The sequence below is a fragment of the Gallinula chloropus genome (assembly GCF_964237585.1).
Source record: "Gallinula chloropus genome assembly, chromosome: 3".
Lineage (NCBI taxonomy): Eukaryota > Metazoa > Chordata > Aves > Gruiformes > Rallidae > Gallinula > Gallinula chloropus.
This window is the reverse complement of record NC_140087.1, coordinates 89,514,852-89,535,333: the sequence shown is the minus strand read 5'-3', so window position 1 is coordinate 89,535,333 and position 20,482 is coordinate 89,514,852. Positions and strand designations below refer to the sequence as shown.

At 44.0% G+C, this 20,482-nt stretch overlaps 1 protein-coding gene across 2 annotated transcripts in view; it reads right to left on the bottom strand.

Annotated features, from left to right (window-relative positions):
* Positions 1-20,482, bottom strand: part of FILIP1 (filamin A interacting protein 1) — a 106,511-nt gene that overhangs the window by 5,665 nt on the left and 80,364 nt on the right. Inside the window, exons 5-6 of one of the 2 annotated variants that reach the window (XM_084262068.1) lie at positions 8,151-10,956; positions 2,006-2,229 (exon numbers count right to left, since the gene is read on the bottom strand). In XM_084262068.1, the coding sequence (XP_084118194.1) occupies positions 2,023-2,229; positions 8,151-10,956 (3,013 nt within the window). In that variant the 3' untranslated portion in view covers positions 2,006-2,022. The remainder of the gene's footprint in view (positions 1-2,005; positions 2,230-8,150; positions 10,957-20,482) is intronic. The other variant, XM_084262069.1, reaches the window with a different exon arrangement.

The following is a 20,482-nucleotide window of genomic DNA, read 5'->3' as shown; positions in this document are numbered from 1 at the left end:
GTAAGATCTCGGCAACAATTTATTGACAAATTGAGGCTTTTAAGTGACAGCAATTAGTTGAGATGATGTGATGTATTTCTGGCATAGTAACTCATGTTGCCTGCTAATTCCAGTTTCCAAGTTTTATCTGCAATACTGGCAGTTCAGCATTATGAAAAATGCTACTAATACAGATGGGATTTATGGATGCCATTAAAAACCAGAACCTTAAAATGAGCAGGTATGGCAGATGCTGTATGTATAAAAGTTGAAACCAGCTTCTTTTCTGACATGACAGCAGCTTTTCCACAACAGACAAAATGCCCTTCATGTGAATAATAAAACATCAACTTTACGCTGGGACAATGGCCATATCTTGATCTTAAATTGGAGAGCATCACAAAGTGCAGATTGAAGACTAAACATTGCTTGGACTGAAAATAATTTTCTTGACCTTCTGTGGCAGATTCTTCCATCAAATCTCTTCTCCCAGACAGAAAGCCATTTAATATTTCGCCCCCTGGTGCATTTTCTTTTCTGTGAATTGTATTTATTATTTATTGGTGGTCTTCCTGCCTTGCCGTCTGAAAGCCATTCCTAACCACCATGTCCTTTACAGCTTGCTGCAGTGGTTAAGGTATTCTACAAGCTTTAAAGCCCCCAATTATAAGTCTGCTTGGCTCCATTTCTTTGGATTGTGATTTTCTTCTGTGGAAATTGATCGTTTAATGGAAATGCCCTTTAATAACTTTACTGTTATTAAATAAACAATCGTGACAATCAGCATCCACACCATGTCACCATGTCCATGCTGGAACAGTTCCTTAAAACATGCTTAAAAATGCAAACATATAAATGAGGAAATCACAAAGAGGGAAGGAAAATTGACGAATCGCCATGGTACTGTGAGGCAGTCTGCATGTAAGACACAGTATTTCAAACAACAGAGAACTGAGAGTAACTTCCATTCCAAAGCCTATCTCTTTCACTGCTGTACCTGAGCTGTGCCTTTAGATAGCAATTTCTGCCAGCAGCAGTCCGTGTTTACTTCTCCTCTAAGACATAAGGATGCCCAGCAACTAAGGTTTAAATATAGTACAAGTCCATCCAACCAGGAAAACCTAAAACCTGGTGAAGTCAACATAGTGATTTACTTCATAGCCTTTAGCGGTCTTTGGAGTGGGCACAAATGGACTGTATCGATTTCAGGCAGATCAATGTTTCTCAAGCTTTTTTTAAGACTAAAACACCTTTTGTCTCCTTGCCTTTATCTGACCCGAGCTGGCAGTATCACAGTGTGTGTAAGGCACAGACCTGGCTCTAAGTCTACAGGTGTTAACTCCCTCCTGAAGAAATAAACTATTGCTGCTGCTGAACCCTCTGCAACTTCCTTACACCCTTGAATTCTGTAACCACAAGCAGCTCATCACTGAGAAATGCTGATGAGGATGGAAGGATCCTAGAGAGAAGGCTGGCCACAGGGCACTCATCCTTTCTCTCTTCCCCTCCTTCCTGCACCAGAGGTACTCATTTTTATTAAAACAGGACCTCCAGAGGGCTGTCTCCTGGCACTGTATCCCTAGGCAAGGTGGCATCTTGAAAGCTGTGACCACAGGCAGGCAGGAGAGTGCCCCATGCAGCAGTGAAGGTGGAAAGTGATGCATCAAGGTGGAAGACAATCTAGTAAAAGTGACCAAACTTCTTTTGATCTATTAAAAAGTGACCAAGTATATCATTAAGAAATCCTGGGCTAGATTAATAACCTGGCACAGTTGCCCCATTCTCTCTTCCTAGGCTGAAAATCTTCCTGGTATACAACTGCCTTGGAATGGCTTTTTATTATCATTTTTTTTCTTAAAACTTCAGTAAGAAAACAAAAGAATATTGTTACTTAAGTAGTCAGTGCACACACTTATTAGTTTGTTGTAAGTGACAGCTGCAGGACTCCATTAGTACAGGCAAACGTGAGGAGCTACACAGACAGGGGTCTGACTTCCATGGTAGCAGCAAAACCTGCAGAACATACCCCCTGAGCCACCGCCATCAGCCCTGACCCCCGCCCAGGGAGGCAGAGCTGCTGGCTGAAGATTTCTTCAGTTCTATTTTCATAGACTGAGTCTCGGCACGAGGCTCGAATTTTGTCACATTTCCTGCTCCTGGGGCTGCCACTACTGGCTTTCCTGCTTTCATACCTTTTGACACAGGAATGCGGGTGGGTGCAGGTCTCGGGGATGACCCATCCTGTCCTGTCTGCAAAAGAGAGACAGAAGTTGCATGAATGGACTTTTCCTTCTCGTATATTCTCATCTTACACTTTTCATTGTTTTTTTCACTTACCTCTCAAGCAACAAGGAGGTATACATATCTTTCCCTATGGGAAATACTTATATCCGTGACAATTCTGAGAGGAAAATGTGCTTTACCTTCTTCAGTAGACACAAATGTTAACAGTGACAACTTCACTGGCTCCGGGACTTTTTTTCTGCTCAGCTTATCAACAAAGACTTTGACCTCACAAAAGAGAACACTTTTCCTAAGATCCTGGGATCCCAGCTGGACCCATCAGCTAAATGATTGAATTCTGCAACTTATGACATGTGAGCAAAATGAAACCAAACTGCTGAAACAGACTGGATTAGGGGTTTGTGTCAACCACAACGTGTATTTGCTCATTTACTTAAAAAGGCTTTTTTAAAATGCCCCGTGAAGGATCATTTTTCCCTTTGGAAGGATTTCCAGCCAGTAGCATCAGAGCCTTCTGTCTGCATCCTGCATATTCAAAGGAAAACTATTCCTTAATCTTCTGAGAACAGTTCAAAACCCCATGTGTACACACATACACACACACACACACACAGAGATCGCAATTGTAAAACTTGAATGCTGTCTGCCTGGCAGGAAGGAAGCCATTTTCAATAACTAAAAGCAACATTTACAATAGCAGTCTAAGGGCTAATATGGAACTCACATGTAGATGTCAAAACAAGTTAGGCCCGTACAATTCTGTAGGGCAAAACATGCAAATGCATTCCATCAGCCTTGGAAAATATGTCAACATCCCAGGGAACCCAAATGACAAACATCTTGTACTCCCTGAAAGAGCTCCACAGTGTGTAAACATGAGGCAATCAAATGAAGTAGCTGGAATCTCAGGCATTTCTTCAGCTTTATTCACATGTAAATTATTAACTAAGGATTTGGGTGCTTTCAAGTTACTCATTTCAAGCCTAAATCACTCAAAAGCACTTTGAAAAGAGCTCTAACTTGCTTTAAATTTCTGAGTTGCTTTCCTCCAGGCATACTAACATGTTGGTTATAGGGAAGCTTATGCCAGCTTCACACGCAGCTGGGAAAGCATTTTGTGTTTGCTAAGTGCAATGTGGCACAAAGGTGGCTCTTCAGCAAGCAGTCCCCTTTGGCGAGAGTGACAGGGTAAGTGGGCTGAGGATGCTCTCCCCATACACATGTAGTGTCTGTGACAGGGAACCATCTCTTGTTGTCCATCTCTTGGTTATTTCTTCCAAGAGCCAAGCTTGACGCAATTCCCTCTGTTTGTCTGTCTGCTGGTTGATACAAGAATGCAGCTCCAACCAGAAACCAAGTCCTGGCATCCCGAGATGTGGCCACACGGGACACAGGCAGGGTGACGCTGGCTGGCTCTAAACAGGCAGTACGTGGTGGGTTAGAAAACACGTTACTGAGAGCGAGATAAATACACGCAGCCACTAAGCTGGCGAGGTTGATAGTGCTCACTACAGATGCTGAGGTTGCAGCAAGGTTGCTCAGTCCCATTAAAAGAATAAAAGCAGTTTAAACATACAGAAGGTTTAGCATGTTTTAGTGGTTTGTAACAGATCCTGCTTAGTGCATTTTACTCGCACACACACGCACACACACACACACAGTGCTTTCATTCACACATTTACTTTTGCAATGTTTTCATAACAAAGGTGCTTTTTCAGTACTTGTTCTTGATCAGATCAGGGACCAGCTTGTCCTGGACAGAAATAGTTCAGTTCAGTGGCTGACACGGGTATCTATCTAGTGCCATTCGAGATGCCCTGGGCTACTCAAGTTATCTGCACAGGACTGGTAGATAAGACATAGAACCTAAGGAGACCTGCAGCCCCTGATAAAGCAGCTGGAAGATAGGCAGGCTACTTGACAGCTCTTAAAATGACACTTAAGAAGTACATTTAGGCAACTGAATCCCAAAAGGCCAAGATTTGAGATCTAGGCATTACAGTCAGTGGAGCCCAGTGGAACTCAGCTCACGTGGAAGCTAGCAGCATCTCAGCTGAATCGCTCTCCAGAGCCAGCATAGAGGGCTCAGCATTGACAAGGGGGCTGATGACTAGGGACTGACTCACTTCCCTGCACAGAGGCATCTTGTGCCATCCATCAGCTAACGCTGCAGAGAGGTACAGGTCTCTGATACACTTATCAGCCTCACACACCGAAAGGCAAGCAGATAGCACCATGTATCTCTACATGGGCAAGTGAGCTGACCCCTGGATGGCTAGTAACTCTAATGGAATACATGGGACACCTACAGAGAGCTAAATTTAGATGCTGATCTCAAACTAAATGTTGTCCAAATGAAAGTAGCCTTATAGCTGCTTTAACGTGTGCCCAGTTAGCTCTGGCACCCGACAGCCTTTCAGCCGTGCCTCACTGCCTTGGTCACAGAGCAGTCTGCATGGTTGGTCCCGTGCCACCACGCTGGCTCTGCTGCAGCCAGGACTCCCTCTGCTCCCTGCAGATTTGCACGTCACTGGATTCACTGTGTACCCTGGCAGCATAAACAGCCAGGGCTGGATGCCAGTCTTGTGGGACATGGGGAGAACAGAGATGAAGCGATTATAAGACTGAAACCCATCCTGGTAGCCAAAAAGACCCCAAATTCACCAGCAGTCCCACAGCAAAATGTAAGGCCTAAATCAATAAGCAGGTTACAGGCACTACAGTTGTTGTTTGTTTATTTTCCCAAAGAGTATTTGTTTTTCTTCCATGGGAGTTTTAGTGTAGTTTTACTATATGAACCCCTCTGTGAACAAGGACTTGGGCTAATATGCTAAGACAAGACTAACAACCAGGCTACAGTTTCAGGCTCATTTTGGTCTGCACATCCTCTGGTCTCACAGTCTTGAATTTTTGGTTGTGCTGTGGTCCACCTGTAGTAGAAAAAATCATTTGCTAGGTCTGGTAAGGTAGTCCAGGTATTTTCCTCAGACTGAGTCTGTCTCTAATCAAGCTAAGGAGGACCAAAACACGGCTTAATTGATAACTACCCAAATCCACAGGTTATCATATGAAAGACAGGTATCAGCCAAGGGTTTGGTTGGGTTTTTTTCATCAAAGCAGCAATGGTTCTGACTTCAATGCTGAATTCAATCTAACTGGCCTACCAGCCTCATCACATTGGCACTGGGATATAGGATGTGCCAAAGCTTCTGCCGTGAAGATCACTGTGGGATTGGACCACACTGGGTGTCAGTGCTGGTGTGACAAGGACAGCTGCTTAGCTGGCCAGCCCTGAGCTTGTGCAGCAAGCAGAACACAGAGGGCCTCCAAAATACTTGTGTCCAGCAAGTTCAGGTGCCAGTGGAGACACAGTCACTGACCAGTGCCTTTTTCCCTTGATCGTTTTGGTTAAGTGCTCAAAAACTTCCCAAATTCTCCTCCAGGTGCTTGTGCCTTTCTTTGGATTGAGGACTCATTTTACCTGAATAAAAACTGTTGCAGACTCAGAACGGACTTGAATCAGTGGAATATGAATCTCTAGCTACTCTAGAGCATCACAAAAAATCAACACAACCACAACATCCTTTAATCCACAGGATTCATGGGATCCAAAAATCACGACGATCCATCATGAAACCACAGTCTCCGGTTTTGGAAACACCACAGCTCAGGCTGAACCTTTAAAAGCCCTGAGTGTGCACTTCAAAATTACCTTCACTGGCAGTACTGAAGATAACTCCATAAATTCAAACTGGAATTTTTAAATGTGAAAACAGCAACTGCAGATTTGTTACAGCAACAGAAGATAACTAGGAACTTGAGGATTGTTTCCCCCTTTGTAGTTTGGCACTGCATTATTAGTACATTGTACACGGCATCTTGTATGAGGAGAGCAAAAAAGAATATTAAAACCAGTGAGCTAAGAAAGCAGTGTTGTCTTCTTTGATTTTATGAACTTAAATACTCACATTGTACCCACGTTGGTTTCTTCCAGGGTTACTGAGTAAATGATTACAACTTGGTGTTTTTCTGCTAGGGGTATTGAAATATGCTTGCTAAGTAGTCATTTGCAAAACAGATGGTGAATATGCAACTTCTATTTATTTTCATGGGGTTAGGGAGGATGAGGCACAAGTTCCCTGTTCATCTGATTTAGGGATCTTAAAAAAACAAAGGAAAGCACAAGATAAAGTAATATGTTTGAACTATTTTCCTTATATTCCAAATCAGGAAGGATGAAACAAAGAAAGCCACTTTCCGGCCACATGAAAACAACACAGAAAAGTTTCATCTGCCACGGTTCACTGCACCATCGCAGCAGAGACAGACATCTAGTGGAAAAGAATGAGGAACTGATTAAAAAAAAAAAGAAAAAAGAAAGTTTTCCAAGCTTCTGGGGAATGAAGGAGTTTGTAAATGAATTAATTCAAGACACTGAAACAAATTAACAGTTGCTTCTAGTACGTAGGAAAACACTGTACAGTAAAGGATCTACATACAGTACATATATGTGTGCAGGGGAGAGAGGGCATGCACGTGTGTGGTGGCCCCAAATAGATCCGTATGATGAATGCAAGTGTTCTTAAGTCAGGGGGCTTTGATGGGAATGGCAGCCTCTCTCCAAAAAAGTGTGGAAGTGTATCTTAAATACACTTTGACATTTCAGCTTGGAAAGAGATGCCTGAAGAGGCATGTTGTAGGGGTCCACAGGCTCCGAAGCAGCATGGACAAGCGAACAGGGGATGACTATTCAGCGTTTGTCAAGAGACAAGAAAGAGGCTGTAACCAATGAAGGTATTGCATAAAAGGTATCAAACAAAAGAGCATTCTTCCCAGAGCCCACAGCTGAATTCACTGCCCCCCTGATGTTGTGGAAACAACAGTCTAAATGAGTTCAAAAAGCAATTAGAAGAATAAATAGAAGAAAACTCCGTCACAGTCTATTAAAGACAAAGATGTTGCTACAGGCCCTGGTTCAGAAAGAAATACCCACCTATTGCCAAAAAACTGGGAACAGACGCTGAAGGAAACATTACTTCATGTTTACCCACTTAAAACAATCTTCCCCTAAGCATCTGCAACAGGCTGTGTCTAGCTAAATAGGCTTTTAGACTAATACGGTACTGCTAGTTTTACATTTTGGTTAAATTCTTCTTTTCCCAGGGTATTTCAAACTAAAACAGTGCAAAACCATGTCCCATAGTAAACCCAGGGGAAAAGAAGTGACCTATCAATTAATATTGTCCAATATGTTTAAAGACAGAGGTGAGAGACTGATCTAAGTACAAAAAAGAAGGAAAAAGCAGAAAAAATATGTTAGAAGAAGCACTACTGTAAGACAGCACTTGGAGAAGTGGGGAACTTCAGGGAAACAGAAACAGCTTTACTATTCACTGACTGAGAGAGGCTTGGAGCTGAAGCAACCGTACACTGTCGCCTATTTATTGCTTTGGCGTTCAGTACTCTCACAGAAATTAACTCAGTTATAACTACAGTGGGATTCTACCAAAGAAATACCTGCCTACATGGTCAGACTCCAAAGACCCTCAAGCTGGGCCAAAGATCATTAAGAGTATGAAATTGCACTCACCAAAAACAAGAATACAGTTTTCCGCTCTGTCAACTCTGTCATTCTTTCCCCACTGTGTTTCTCACTTGCAGTTTTATAGAGTCACCATTATGAACATAACTTTAAACAAACTCTCTGAGGACTTCCTTTGAAAGTTACTCCTTTGGGAGGTAATGCCAGAAGTATTAACACCATCCAATACCGGTACAAAAATACCCAAATCAGGCAAATTCTCATGACTGAAACAGATGTCAAGAGTTTCTCCTCACCCCACCCATTCTTTCTGGTGTCTCAAACCCCAACTCTAGCTTCCCTTCTCCCTCGTGTGAAGACTACACTATGAGACTATGCTGCTTACCACTGACTGTGTTCCTCGTGTGGAAGACGTTGTGACAGGCGTTATAGTGATAGTACTTGTCACCTTGCTTGCTGCAGGTCGCGAGGAGAGGTTGTTCCGGGGCGATCGAAGTACAGTACCAGTCACAACTTCTTTCTCTGCTGCTATATTCACCGGCCTGACTGTTATCACTGGACTTGCACCATCAGGTGCAGCACTGGGAGAGCGTTTAAACTGGGAACCTAAGTGGATGTGGATTTTGTTGTCTTCTGTTGTAATAATGTTGGCATTGGCATTGTACTTGCGGATGGGAGTCGGGACGGTTTGTTTCTCCGGCGTTACTTTGAAGACGGCCCTTCCCATGGTCATATCTTGTGACTGTGGAGAGACAGAGATTTCTGCCGGTGCTGCAGATGTTGATACGGTCATAATCTGGATGGGTGATGCAGGTCTGTCGGCAAAGGGTGCTCTCCCTCCCTCTGGGGACTTTTCCCTGGAGAATGTTGTTATCGTGACTGGAGACATAGAACGATCTGGGCCCATGGGACTTTCGCTCCTTTTCCCTTTTTGAGGCATAACATTTGGAGAGGGAATGATGGTTATTCGTGGCTTCTGATTTCCCAAAGTAGGAATGACAGTGGTACTCGAAAAAAACTCCTCTGAGGTTGGACTGGTTATCTCCAAAGTAGCTGTGCTGTTCTCATGGTCTGGTGTGACCCGAATATGAAGCGGTTGACCCTGCTTCGGTGAAAGGACAACCTCTCCAGGATGCGCTGGACTACTGTGCGTTCGGGCTCCTTTATCAGAAGTTGCCTGAGCCCCAGTTTCCCTCTTTCTCATCCATGGTATCCAAGATTTCCTCATTGCAAGTTCGTTCGCTGCTGGAGGATATCTCTCGAGCACTGAAGAACGCTCCATGGGCTTTTTCAGACCTACCTGTCGCAGATTGCTCATGATGTGATTCTCCTCCTGGAAGGATTTCCTTATAAACACTGCTGGAGTTTCTTCTTCTGCTGCTTCACTGCTTACGGCATCTGTTTGCACGCCAGTGGACGTGACAGGAACATCAACCATTCTTCGTCCATTCATGCTGGGCCTCAGAGCACGGCTGTAACGCTTAGAAAGCTCCAGCTCTCTGGTTAGGTGCAGAACTTCCTGCCCCATGCTCTTGTTTTTATTTTCTTCTTCCATAAACCTTTGCTGCAGAACGGAATAATCAACTTGCAGCTGAGAAAGCTGGTCTTCTTTGTTCATCAGCTCATGGATTTTTTCCTTAAGAGCTTGAACTTCTGCTTTCAAATCTCTGCTTTTGGCCTCTTCCAGACGAAACCTGTGTCTCAACTCTGCCTCCTGGCTCACTGCTTCACCTTTTTCTATTGCTTTCGTTTTGGCAATCTGGAGCTTCATCTCCTCCAGCTGTTGAGAAAGAAAGTTGGCTTTATCTTGCTCAGTCCTAAATTTTTGCTCTAGCTGATCATACTCATCTTCTGTCTTCATCAAGTCTCCTTCAACCACTTCCAATTGTTTGAGACGTTTTTTCAGTCTTTCAATTTCAACGGTAAGCTCTTTAATCTTGTTGTCCTCATGACAACCATGCTCTGGCCCTTTCCTGGCTCGGCCTCTATGAATTTCTCTTTCTACTTCCTCTATACCATCAATTCTTTTCTTCAACAGGTCAACTCTACAACTTAGTTCAGAGGACTTTTCTTCTTCACTTCTCAGTTTCCCAATTAACTCATCCCTTTCCTTTGTCAAAATAGACACTTTTTCCTCCATTTCAGATTTCAGTTTCAGAAATTTCTTACTTTCTTCTATCAGCTTCTCTGTTACATCCATAACTTTCCCTTGTTCAACTTTAAAATTCTTGTTTAGACCTTCAACCTTTTTTTCCTCCTGTTTTATTTTTTCCATCATGTTTTTTCTTTCATCAACCAACATTACAGTAAATGACTTCAGCTTTGTAAGGTCATCTTTTAAGTTTATTTCAGCCTTCTCCAACTTGCTTTCTGAAGCCTCAAGATCTTTTACTCGAGTCTTCACCACTTCCAACTCATTTATCAAATCCTTAGTCAAATTCTTTTCTTTCTCCAAGTTTAAGTGTAGCTGGGTGCATTCAGACTTACTTTTACTGAAAGCCTCTTCCAGTTTCTCTAGTTCTGACATTCTTTTCTGCAATTTTTCCACTTCAAGTCTCAACTCTTTGCAGTGGTGCTCTTCCTCCTGCAGTTTATTTTTCAGCTCTTTACACTGGGATTCAGTTTTTGTGATTTCTTCATCTTTCCCCTCCATTTCAAGCACACGTTTGCGGAGGTTTTCCACTTCTGCCATTAAGCTAGAGTTCCCACATTCCCCTTTTGCTATTTTATCTCTTAGTTCTTGAAGTTCTTCCTCGGCTTTTTGAAGATTTTTGTTAGTTTCTTCTAGCTCCTCTATTCTGCGAGTCAACCCCACTAGCTTAAGCCTTAGCTGTCGATTATGTGATTCTTGATTAGCCAGTTTAGCAGTCATCTCCTCATGTTCTTGAGAAAATGATGATGTTTTGTGTTCAAGTTCTGCCTCTAATTTCATCAGTTTTTGTCCATCTTCTTTTGTTTTTGCACTAATAATTTTAAGCTTTTCTTCCTCCTCCTTCAGTTTTTGGTTTAAGTCCTGTATTTTCTGGCTTTGTTGTCCAAGTTGTTCAATATGCATTTGTCTTTCATCCACCAGCATGAGTGCAAACGATTTGAGCTTGACTAGTTCGTCCCTTAGTTTATTGAGCCTTTTTGCATGTTCCTTCTCCTTCCGGGCTTGATAGACCTTCTCCTGCTCAAGAAGTTTCTTCAACCTGAAACAAGTTAGAAGAGATGCATTGAACTAAAATATGTATGTGTGTGTATGTTGGTGTATTTCTCCTTTTTAAAAGTCACCGTTATCTTTTTGTATTTTTTCATTAATAACCTAGGTAGCCTTTCAAGAAATAACTACCTACTACAGTCACATTCCCAAACCGAATATTATAAATTACAAAAGTTAACTGAAAATGACAGAAAATCATACAAATACATCAGGGTTTAATTCCTTTACATTTATTTCTCTGTTACAATGATGTTGCTAAAGCTATATAATATCCTAAAAGGACAGGTATATTTACTCACCAAACTTGTTTTACAAGTCTCCTTTTGTCTTGTATCCACAAAAATGTGTAAAATAAGGTAAAACGTGAAACCTAACTGCTCCATGCAGCCACACATAAATGGATCAATACTGGTTATAAATAAACCAGCAGGACAGAAGATTACATTAGCATACAAGTGATAACCATCTGGGCATCACAGGCATAAGAAATTAGCAGGAAGATAAATTTGCCAGCACACTGACTATTATGTTAGAAGGTTTGTTCTTCAGGCACGTTTCCATTTACAAAAGGAGATTTTGTGGACTGCATGGATCAGACTAAATCAAACCTTTGGCTACAACTAACCTCAGCTGGAAAATTATCTTCTTTATGTAGTCTGTAAAGCTGTTTCTTCAGAAAATATAAAAGCTCACGATAGGCAAATTAGGTGCATCCTCAGGAAGATAATAAAGACATAAATTTTCCAGACTTAACCCACACAATATTTCAGTGGAGAAATTACAAGCAATGTAAATATTTTATATCAGTGATTTATATCCAGGATACATTGACACCAGCACAGGAAGTGCCTGCACGTATTGTAAGCACAGATTTATGGGGATGATGATCCTCAACTGACAAAGAGGTACAGATAACACAGGGATACATCCCCTACTAATGTAACAGCCTTATTGTAAAAGCAGCAATATGACTTAGAAGACAGAGCTATGCGTGCTGAATATACTGTGAAATGAGACTCTTTTCAAACCACCATCAAAGTACCTGCAACTCCCATTTTCCCTATCAAGGGACATGTGATGACTCAAATCCACTTGCTTAGCTTACCCTATGTCTGAAGCTTTTTCAACTTCTTTGTGACAGAGACACATTGTGAAGTAATAATAACAGTGCAATTTACCACCCCTTAACTAACTTGCAATAACTGGAACTTAGCAAAGTCTTAGCAAAGATCGACTTTTATCAGTATTCTGATCTTAAATGCTGCAGATGGAGGTGGGTGACACACAGATACACATTCCTCTCTGCTGCCACAGCAATGAAGCGGTGCAAAGAGCTGCAGGCACAATGTCATACACAAAGGATATCTCTCAGAGCCCTCACCTGAACTCTAAACCCATAACAACAGCCATATTAACTTGGTCCCCCAGCAACTGTTAATGTTTCACTCCTTGTTCCTCGGGGACCAGAACGAACAGGAAATGGAAAGAAAAGCTAAAAGAAAAGAGTAGGAAGTCAGAAAGCAGAACACAGGATGCAGTAGGTAGGGAAGGAGAAGGCTGAAGAATGCATTTGAAAACAAGAGTCGGGTAGGATGTGGGAATAAGATAATAGTAGGAACCAGCGGGAGAGAGAAAAACAAACAAACCTTACAGCCAACCTTGCTGGGTCACAGATTATTCTCAAAAAAATCGCGTCAATTTTGGCAGTTCTTTGGAAAGGACTGAAAAGGCATGCTGGTGGATGCCTCATTATGGGTCAAGTTAGAATGTCAAAAGGTAAAAAAAGACTTGCTGCCACTCACAAAGCATGCACTTTTCACACTGGAGAAGGGACTTTATTAGCATGCAATATATTCTCTGGCTGCTCTATCATACCGCTTCATGCAAAAATTTTTGACAATAACTCTCCTTCATCTCCCCCAGGCTACATTTTTAAAGAAATAGTATGCATCCTTCCACAAAGTATTGTTTGCTGAGGCAGAACAGTGTACCCTAACCTTGTGGTGCTCTAAATGACCCATCTCCCAAAGCCACAAACTTATTTACGAGAATATGACATCAGAGAACATTTCCAGCTTCTCTTGCCCCATAGAAAATTTTAAGGTGACCCATACAAATGAAAAAAACAACCCCAGAAGACAGCATTTTGTTTTCCTTTTAACCATCTTGCCACTTGAAAGCCTATCTAGAGATGCTCATAAAATTGATTATGATTTTGAATTCCGGGGCTGTTCATAAAGGGCACACATGATTTCTACCCAGGAGTTCCTACAGAAATCCCTGGGATGAGGCTGAGCAACAGAAGAATGCACATCATCACTGTCACTGCCTTGCTGTACCAAGCAGGGGAGTTAGCTGCAGGGAATGACCGGCCTGGCCCCTCTGGGTAAAGGGAAAATAAAGTACTGCAACTGTGCCAGTACGTGGAGGTGCATTTGCTGAACAACGTAGGAAGCACCACGCCAGCATTTGATGCTACCTTAGCTTTGACACAGTGAAACTAAATTGCCTAAGATTTGACAAGTGAACTGTCACAAAGATACTTGACAATATTTCTATTTTCCACATCCAGGAAAACTGCTTCTAAAATTTGGTTCTGTGAGGGTCAGTGGGAAAGCAGCATCCTAAGCTGTGCATGTGGCAAAGCAATAAACATAATCTACACTTTTTCAGTGTTACTTCTAAATGCAAACATAAAGCTAAGTTTAAGCTTGCTTTTGCTTTTCCATCCTTGTACAACTCTTATACCTCAGTGGTTAAAGTGGAATTTCATCAGGACCGTGAGGTGATGTTGTCCCCTCTTGACTCTTATAACTGACTTGCTATCGGGCTTCTCATCTGACTGCTGCTGCAAATGTTTGCTAAGTACTGCAGACCTGTGCGGGCTCCAGTGGAGCACTAAAAGCACCTCAGAGACTCAGAGCACACACTTCTTCGGTGTGTTAACCACAGCAGCTGCAGTCTCAATTGTCAAAAGGTTTAAAGCACCTGTATTCAGAATCAAAAGGTAAAGGAAGGGGAAGAGGGCTTAGCTTTGATGATAAAATGTGGGGTTAGATGCAGCCAAAACGCTGACAAGCCAACAGTTTGGTACCCCCACTCCAGTCCTTGTATTTGCTGTCTCAGTTTGGGATTTTTGGAGTGTCTTTTAGGAGATGGACAGAAATATTTGGATAAAAACGGAAAATCTGCATTCATCAGCATGAGTCTTGGGAGCTCAGCACCCAGACTGCAGTGAGGAAGCAGTCAGATCTGCTCAGATTCCTTGTGGAGAGTGGTACTGTATCACCAGCTTGTCTGTGGAAAGTACTGCTGAGGTCTGTGCTGTACCTCTTTTCCTCACAGTTTACCACACGTATCACGTCAAAATATGCAGCCTTAGTCATTCCCTAAATAAGTGGTCTTCTACTGCCATGAGTGCCCTGGTAGTCTCTTTCCTCTTCTTTGCTATCTGTCCTCCCCATAGTATTTTAAGAATTGGTGCCCTACCATACCCAGTGGTCAAGACAATCACACTCTGCCTCTACAGTAAACAGGATAAGTAAAGTAGCAAACCCTTATGTATGAATATGCCCAAAGAGTTAACTGCTTCAGGTAGTTCTAGAGAGTGATAAGGTCTCCCCTCAGTCTCCTGATTGGACTCCTGTCCAGATTGGATATTAGAAAAAAATTTTAACTGAAAGAGTTGTCAGGGCCTGGAACAGGCTGCCCAGGGATGTGGTTGAGTCACCTTCCCTGGATGTGTTCAAAAAAAGGGTAGATGAAGTACTTAGGGATATGGTTTAGCTTAGGATGGGATTGGTTGGACTTGATGATCTCCTAAGGTCTTTTCCAGCCTTGTGATTCTGTGATTCCTTTTCTCTGGGCTAAACAACCCCAGCTCCCTCAGCCGCTCCTCCTAAGACTTGTCTTCTAAACCCTTCACCAGCCTGGCTGCCCTTCTCTGGACATGCTCCAGCACCTTGATGTTCTTCTTGTAGCGAGGGCCCCAAAACTGAACACAGCACTCTAGGTGTGGCCTCACCAGCACTTCGTGCAGGGGCACAATCACTTCCCTGGACCTGCTGGCCAAGCTGTTTCTGATACAGACCAGGATGCCAGTGGCCTTCTTGGCCACCTGGGCACACTGCTGGCTCACATTCATCCCGCTGTCAACCAACACCCCCAGGTCTTTTTCCTCTGGGCAGCCTTCCAGGCACTCTTCCCCAAGGCTGTGGGATTGCATGGGAATGCTGGGACTCACACGCAGGACCCGGCACTTGCTCCTTATTTCTTATTATAGTTGTATTCCTGTGCTTTCTCCTACCAGTCCTGACTGCCTTGCTCAGGGCTGGGGCTAATCAGCCGGGGTAAAACCACGACATCAGTCCTTCAGGTTCAGATGGCAAGTTTTCTTAAAGCACATCTGGCCAGTATCACAGTTTTTCCCCATCAGCTACCTACAGCCACCAGCAAGTCCTCTGGCCATGTCAGTGGACTTGTAAGGCACAGTTGTGGTTTACGGCATAGAAGCGATTTGGAAAACTGCACTTTTGGGAAGAGGTGTCTAACACAGGCAGGGCTCCAGTCTAGGTCCTGAAGTATGAGTGATGGAGGACACAGATGGCTGTACCTCCTCCTTCCAACGTGAAATGCAGAGTGGTTGAAGCAACTTCTCATTGGAGTCTGTGCTGGATTAACTGCCAGTTAGCCATCAGGGTCATGCAACATTCTCTTTAAGGCAGATCAATTAACTGAATCAATAAAGTGACAGACTTTGCTTAATAGCACACATTGTTTCTCCTGTTTTGTTGGTGCAGATGTCAAGTTCTGGCTCTGAGCTGCAAAGGAGGAACCCCACACTACCATTTTTCACAGCATCTCTTCACAGACCAAAGTGAGACTTCAACAGGAACTGTAACTTACAGCTGGAGACCAATGTTTTTGTGTTTTTGAAAGACATTACAGTAGTTTCATATCAGAAGAGGTCCAGTGGTCATTACTGGATTTTAGATGTGATTTATTTTATTTGTAAGTGGCAAAAGCAGTCGCTGCAGCAAAACCTTAGCAAGAACCATTAGTTCTTCCCTACATTTGCAAATGAAATTACAAATAGGGGTCAGTAGACATTTTCTTGCCTTCTGAAGGATGATAAACTTCATAACTATATTTAAAATACAATAAATGTAGCAAACTGGAAACTATAAGAACCGTGCTTAGCACTGATAGCTGATATGAGAAGCCATTCTCCAAACTGGCTTCCAATATTTTAAGAAAATACAAAGAAGTTTCAGTTATCAAGGGAAAGATGAGATGCTCAGTGATTTCCAAGACCTCACCTCTCCCCTCAAAAAAACATTCACTTCAGAATGTTTTAAGCAGAGCATGCAAAAGTGTAAAGACCCCTAGACATTTGTGGAAAATTACACCAGTGTTTCCACTGCCCTTCCCATCTGTCCTTCCACCAAGATGAGAAAACATGACAAATGCTCATGTGACCTTTCCCATCTGTAGCATAGAAATGGGCGCTCACCTATGTGAGGAAACCTGGGCAAGACAGTGGATAACCTGAAAGAACACAAGCTGCCCCTGCGGCTTGGATGTGAACATTTTGGCACTGTGTTTCAGTTGCATTGGCCTGGTTTAGCTACCAGCTTTGCAAACAGACAACGCCAAGCTTCCCAAGGTGTCTCCTGATGTTTAATGAAGGACTCAGAACGGGCTAATGCAGAGGGTAGTCTGGAGAGAGGTGGAGAGCTATTCCCCCTTCTAACAAGACAGGGGCAGCAGGAGGAACAGCAGATAGAAGGAAGAGGATGGGAAGGAGAGAAGCAGGTAAGGTCTCTTTTAACTGAGTCCATACATACAGCCTGGAGGTCCACAGAGCTCCTCATCACTGCTCTAGCACAAAGCCATCTCAGATGTGCCACTCCTGTAGTACCTGACTTTGCCATTTAGCTTACAAAAAGTTTGTTGTGGCAGGATGCAATGACTTCTGTATTTGCAGAGGACCAGTAAGTGGGGGTTAAGAGACGTAGGTTAACAAGGACTTGGTCCCATGGGGGCCAGCAGCATTTCTGCCACTCACACAGGAGCATCAGAAAAGCAAATGCATCCGCAAGCTTGTCTTTCCATTTCCACCCTAGAGTTTACTGCTCCATATGCAGCGTTAAGAGAGACTGGGCGACTTCCTACCGGTAGCTAGAAAGCTGCTGACCAATAAGCAATGCGAGAGGCTGCTCGCTGCAGCCCCGGGACAATGAAAACCAGCAAGAGGTAGTTTAACTTAATAAAGGAGTTCCCTCTTCATTTTTTCTTCCTGTTTAATGTACAACAGCTGATTCTGAAGACTATTTCTACAGCCACTGGGAAATCCTCCACGTGTCAGGACTGCTAGTGAGTGCTTCCGTGCTTGGGGCCAGGCTAAGATACCCAGAGGCTGAATGTCACTGATTCTGAGCACTTACAATTTCAGCTACAATCAAAGAGAGCCAAAAGTGGTCAGGCTCTCTAGGAAGCAAAAAAAAAAAAATAAGTATCAGGTGTCACACTCAAGTTGGGTAATTCAAAATTAGGCAACACTTTCAAATCATCAGCTTCAGTCCTTCCCTCATATCCATCTCAACTGAGAGAAGAAAAATGTAACTGAGATCAGATCTCATGGCAAGAGAGAGAATAAAGCACATATGTGTTACTTTCACTTTCCTATACATTAAGCTTTAAAGGCAAGGAACAGAGACAAATGTTGGAATGGCCTTACCACAGAACTTCCCAAACTGCTTTTCAGCTTATCACAGGGTCAACTCAGAAAACAAATAAAAACGTGTAAAAAAATGAATCAGTTCTAGTAACTCTGAAGACAGGGGCTTTTGTGGCTATCTAATATACTAAGCTGAAGTGTAAAAACCTGCATATTCTTTACCACTGAAATGAACTTTCGAGAAGCAAATTAATATTCTTGCTACATCATAATTGCACGACAATTCCTAAATTATACTAAAAGGAACAAACACTTTCCTTACTTAGGAGGGCATATTGCTCATTGTCTACAATCTCCAATCCCTCCGCCCCTTTTGTTTCTAACGCTGATTTTGTAAAAATTAAAATCCAGTTAGCTGTAGTAGTTCATTTGTGTTGAAACTGTCTCACTCCAACTGAGCAGCAAGGGCAGTACTTTGAACTAAGAACACTTTCTAGATTCAGCATCCCGCCACCTTTCCAGCACCTTGTAAATACACAAAAAGCACCAAAGATCTTTTAGAACAAAACACTACCCAAAACAGTTCAGGCTACGAAACAGGATAGGCACTTTCTTTCTTTTTAATTCCCCCAGCCCCCCAGTTAAAGATACCCACAACAGTTCCGCAGGTCACAGCACGGAAGGAGGATGCACAGAAAACATGCAAACAGCATCCGTGAGAAAAGGGAGCAGCGGCGCTCAGCTGAAGAGATGAAATTTGCCAAACCTGTCTCTCTCGGAGCTGTGGTTATCCTTCCCTGACCCCTCGATGAGCTGTCCGGGTGAGGAAACCCACACACACACACATCCTCACCAGGTGCACCTCCAGCCAAACAGCAAAATCGGCTCCGGGGTTTCAAAAAGCGATAAAACCCACCCGGCTCCCCCCTCGCTTAGGGCAGTTCTGCCTCGTCCAGCCCGGCTGGAGCTGGAGCCGCGGCGGCGGCGGGAGCGGGGCTGCCCCGGGCGCAGTGCGGGCATCCCGGGCCCCCACACCGGACGCACGCCCCTCTCCAGCCTCCCGCCGGCGCCTACGCCTATGCCCGGTACCTTCGCTCAGCCGCTGAAGCGCGCACGTACGAGCACAATTAGCACTGCTCAGATATAAAAATCAGGAAAAACTCAAGCCAAACCTCGGAATTATCTTACCTGGTAATTAGACTTTTTTTTTTTTCCCCCTCCCCCAAGTTACTAAAAAGTATAAAATAATTAAACCGGGAAATTCTACGCGACTCGCCCGGCGCCGGCTGAGCCCCTCGGCCGGGGAAAGGCGCCCTCCGGCCGCCGCCGTGTCCCCCGCGCACGGCAAGGTGACTGCTGCGCCCCGCCGCGGGGGCCGGGGCCGGGGCCGGGCGGGGGCCGGGGGGGCCGGGGCCGCGGCGGAGCATTGTGCGCGCCCTGCCAGGGCAGGGGGAAGGGGTGGAGCCGCCGCCGCGCCTCGGCGGGGCAGGAGGGGTGGAAAGGGTTGCGCTGGCTGGGTGGCTGGCTTGTGCCGCCGGGCACCCCTTCCCCCGAGCTTGTTGCTTGACAGCCCGCTCCGGGCTTGGGGTTTACAGGCTGGCGATTAAGAAATAAAGATTTGATCGCGGGGAACCCTTGTGAATTGCTTTCGCTTGCCAGGGCTGGGATGCACCGAAAAGCCATGCATCCCAGCCCGAGCCGCCAGTTCCTTCCTCTGGCGCAAGAAAAAGTTCCCGTTGCTTCTCTCTGGTCTTGCTGATGTTTGAAGTGGCAGTGCAACTGTTAGTAAGCAGTGGCCGAGCTTGAGATCAGTTGGTAAAGGCGTGAATACATGAAGAAAATCCCCTGTGGATTTAATATATATGCATATTTGGCTTGGAAAATTCGGGCGGAGGAGCCAGGCTAACCAAGAACCTGCATGAGGTCTGAAAAGCACCATTCTGCTAGCTCCCTGCACTAAAACAGAGTCCTGAATCAGCCCTTTCGTTCCCTAAGGGACATAAAAGAATTTGGGGGTTCTTTCTCTTTGTCCAAAGATTCCCTACACTGCCCACAGTCACCTTTTCAGTCTTAGTAATGGGAACCAGAAGCCACTCTTCCTTTTCCCTCGCCTTTCCCTCTTTCCTTCCCCTTTTCTTTCCTCTTCCCCTTCCCATTCACTTTCCTCTTAAGAAGTCTGGAAATATATAACATGAAATATCATTATCCACAAAAATGGATCAATGTGTGTTGTTTACATTTTAGAGAAACTATCTAATTCCGTGCTTTCTCATTATTTTTCCTTAGGACTCTTGCCTCACTCCATATCCAGGCTGGACGGCGCTCATTTGAAAAGCAGGTGCTTAATGATTGATTTTATGCTCTTTAATCAAGGCCCTGTTTACCACGTGCTCTTCAGGCTCTGCTGAGAACAGAATTGCTCATTTCTGGGTGTGAAAAAGAACTAGAGTCTAGGTTGGTCTCCTGCTCCAGGGTACGTAGGATGTGGTTTTCACAGCACTGCAAGGTGGGTGCTGGGTGTGCTCAGATCACAGCCCCCTTTGCCTCTAGCCCAGGAGTGGATGCTCCACATTCCCACACGTCAGAGCCCAAGTCTCCAACAAGCTCCCCAAAAGGAGAATCAGTCTTAAAGCCAAAAAAGCACGCTACTGATCTAAATTAGGTTCATGTGACTTAACTAGCACTGCGTAGGAAATCCGTCACACAAACGCAACAAGGGTAGAGTCATACTTTCCAAGGAAATATATACCAGCCTTAATCATTCTCTCCCTTTTTATATTCCCCTACCTCATTTACTAAATACTTTCCAAAAGATGAAGTTGTGGTCCTGCAGAGA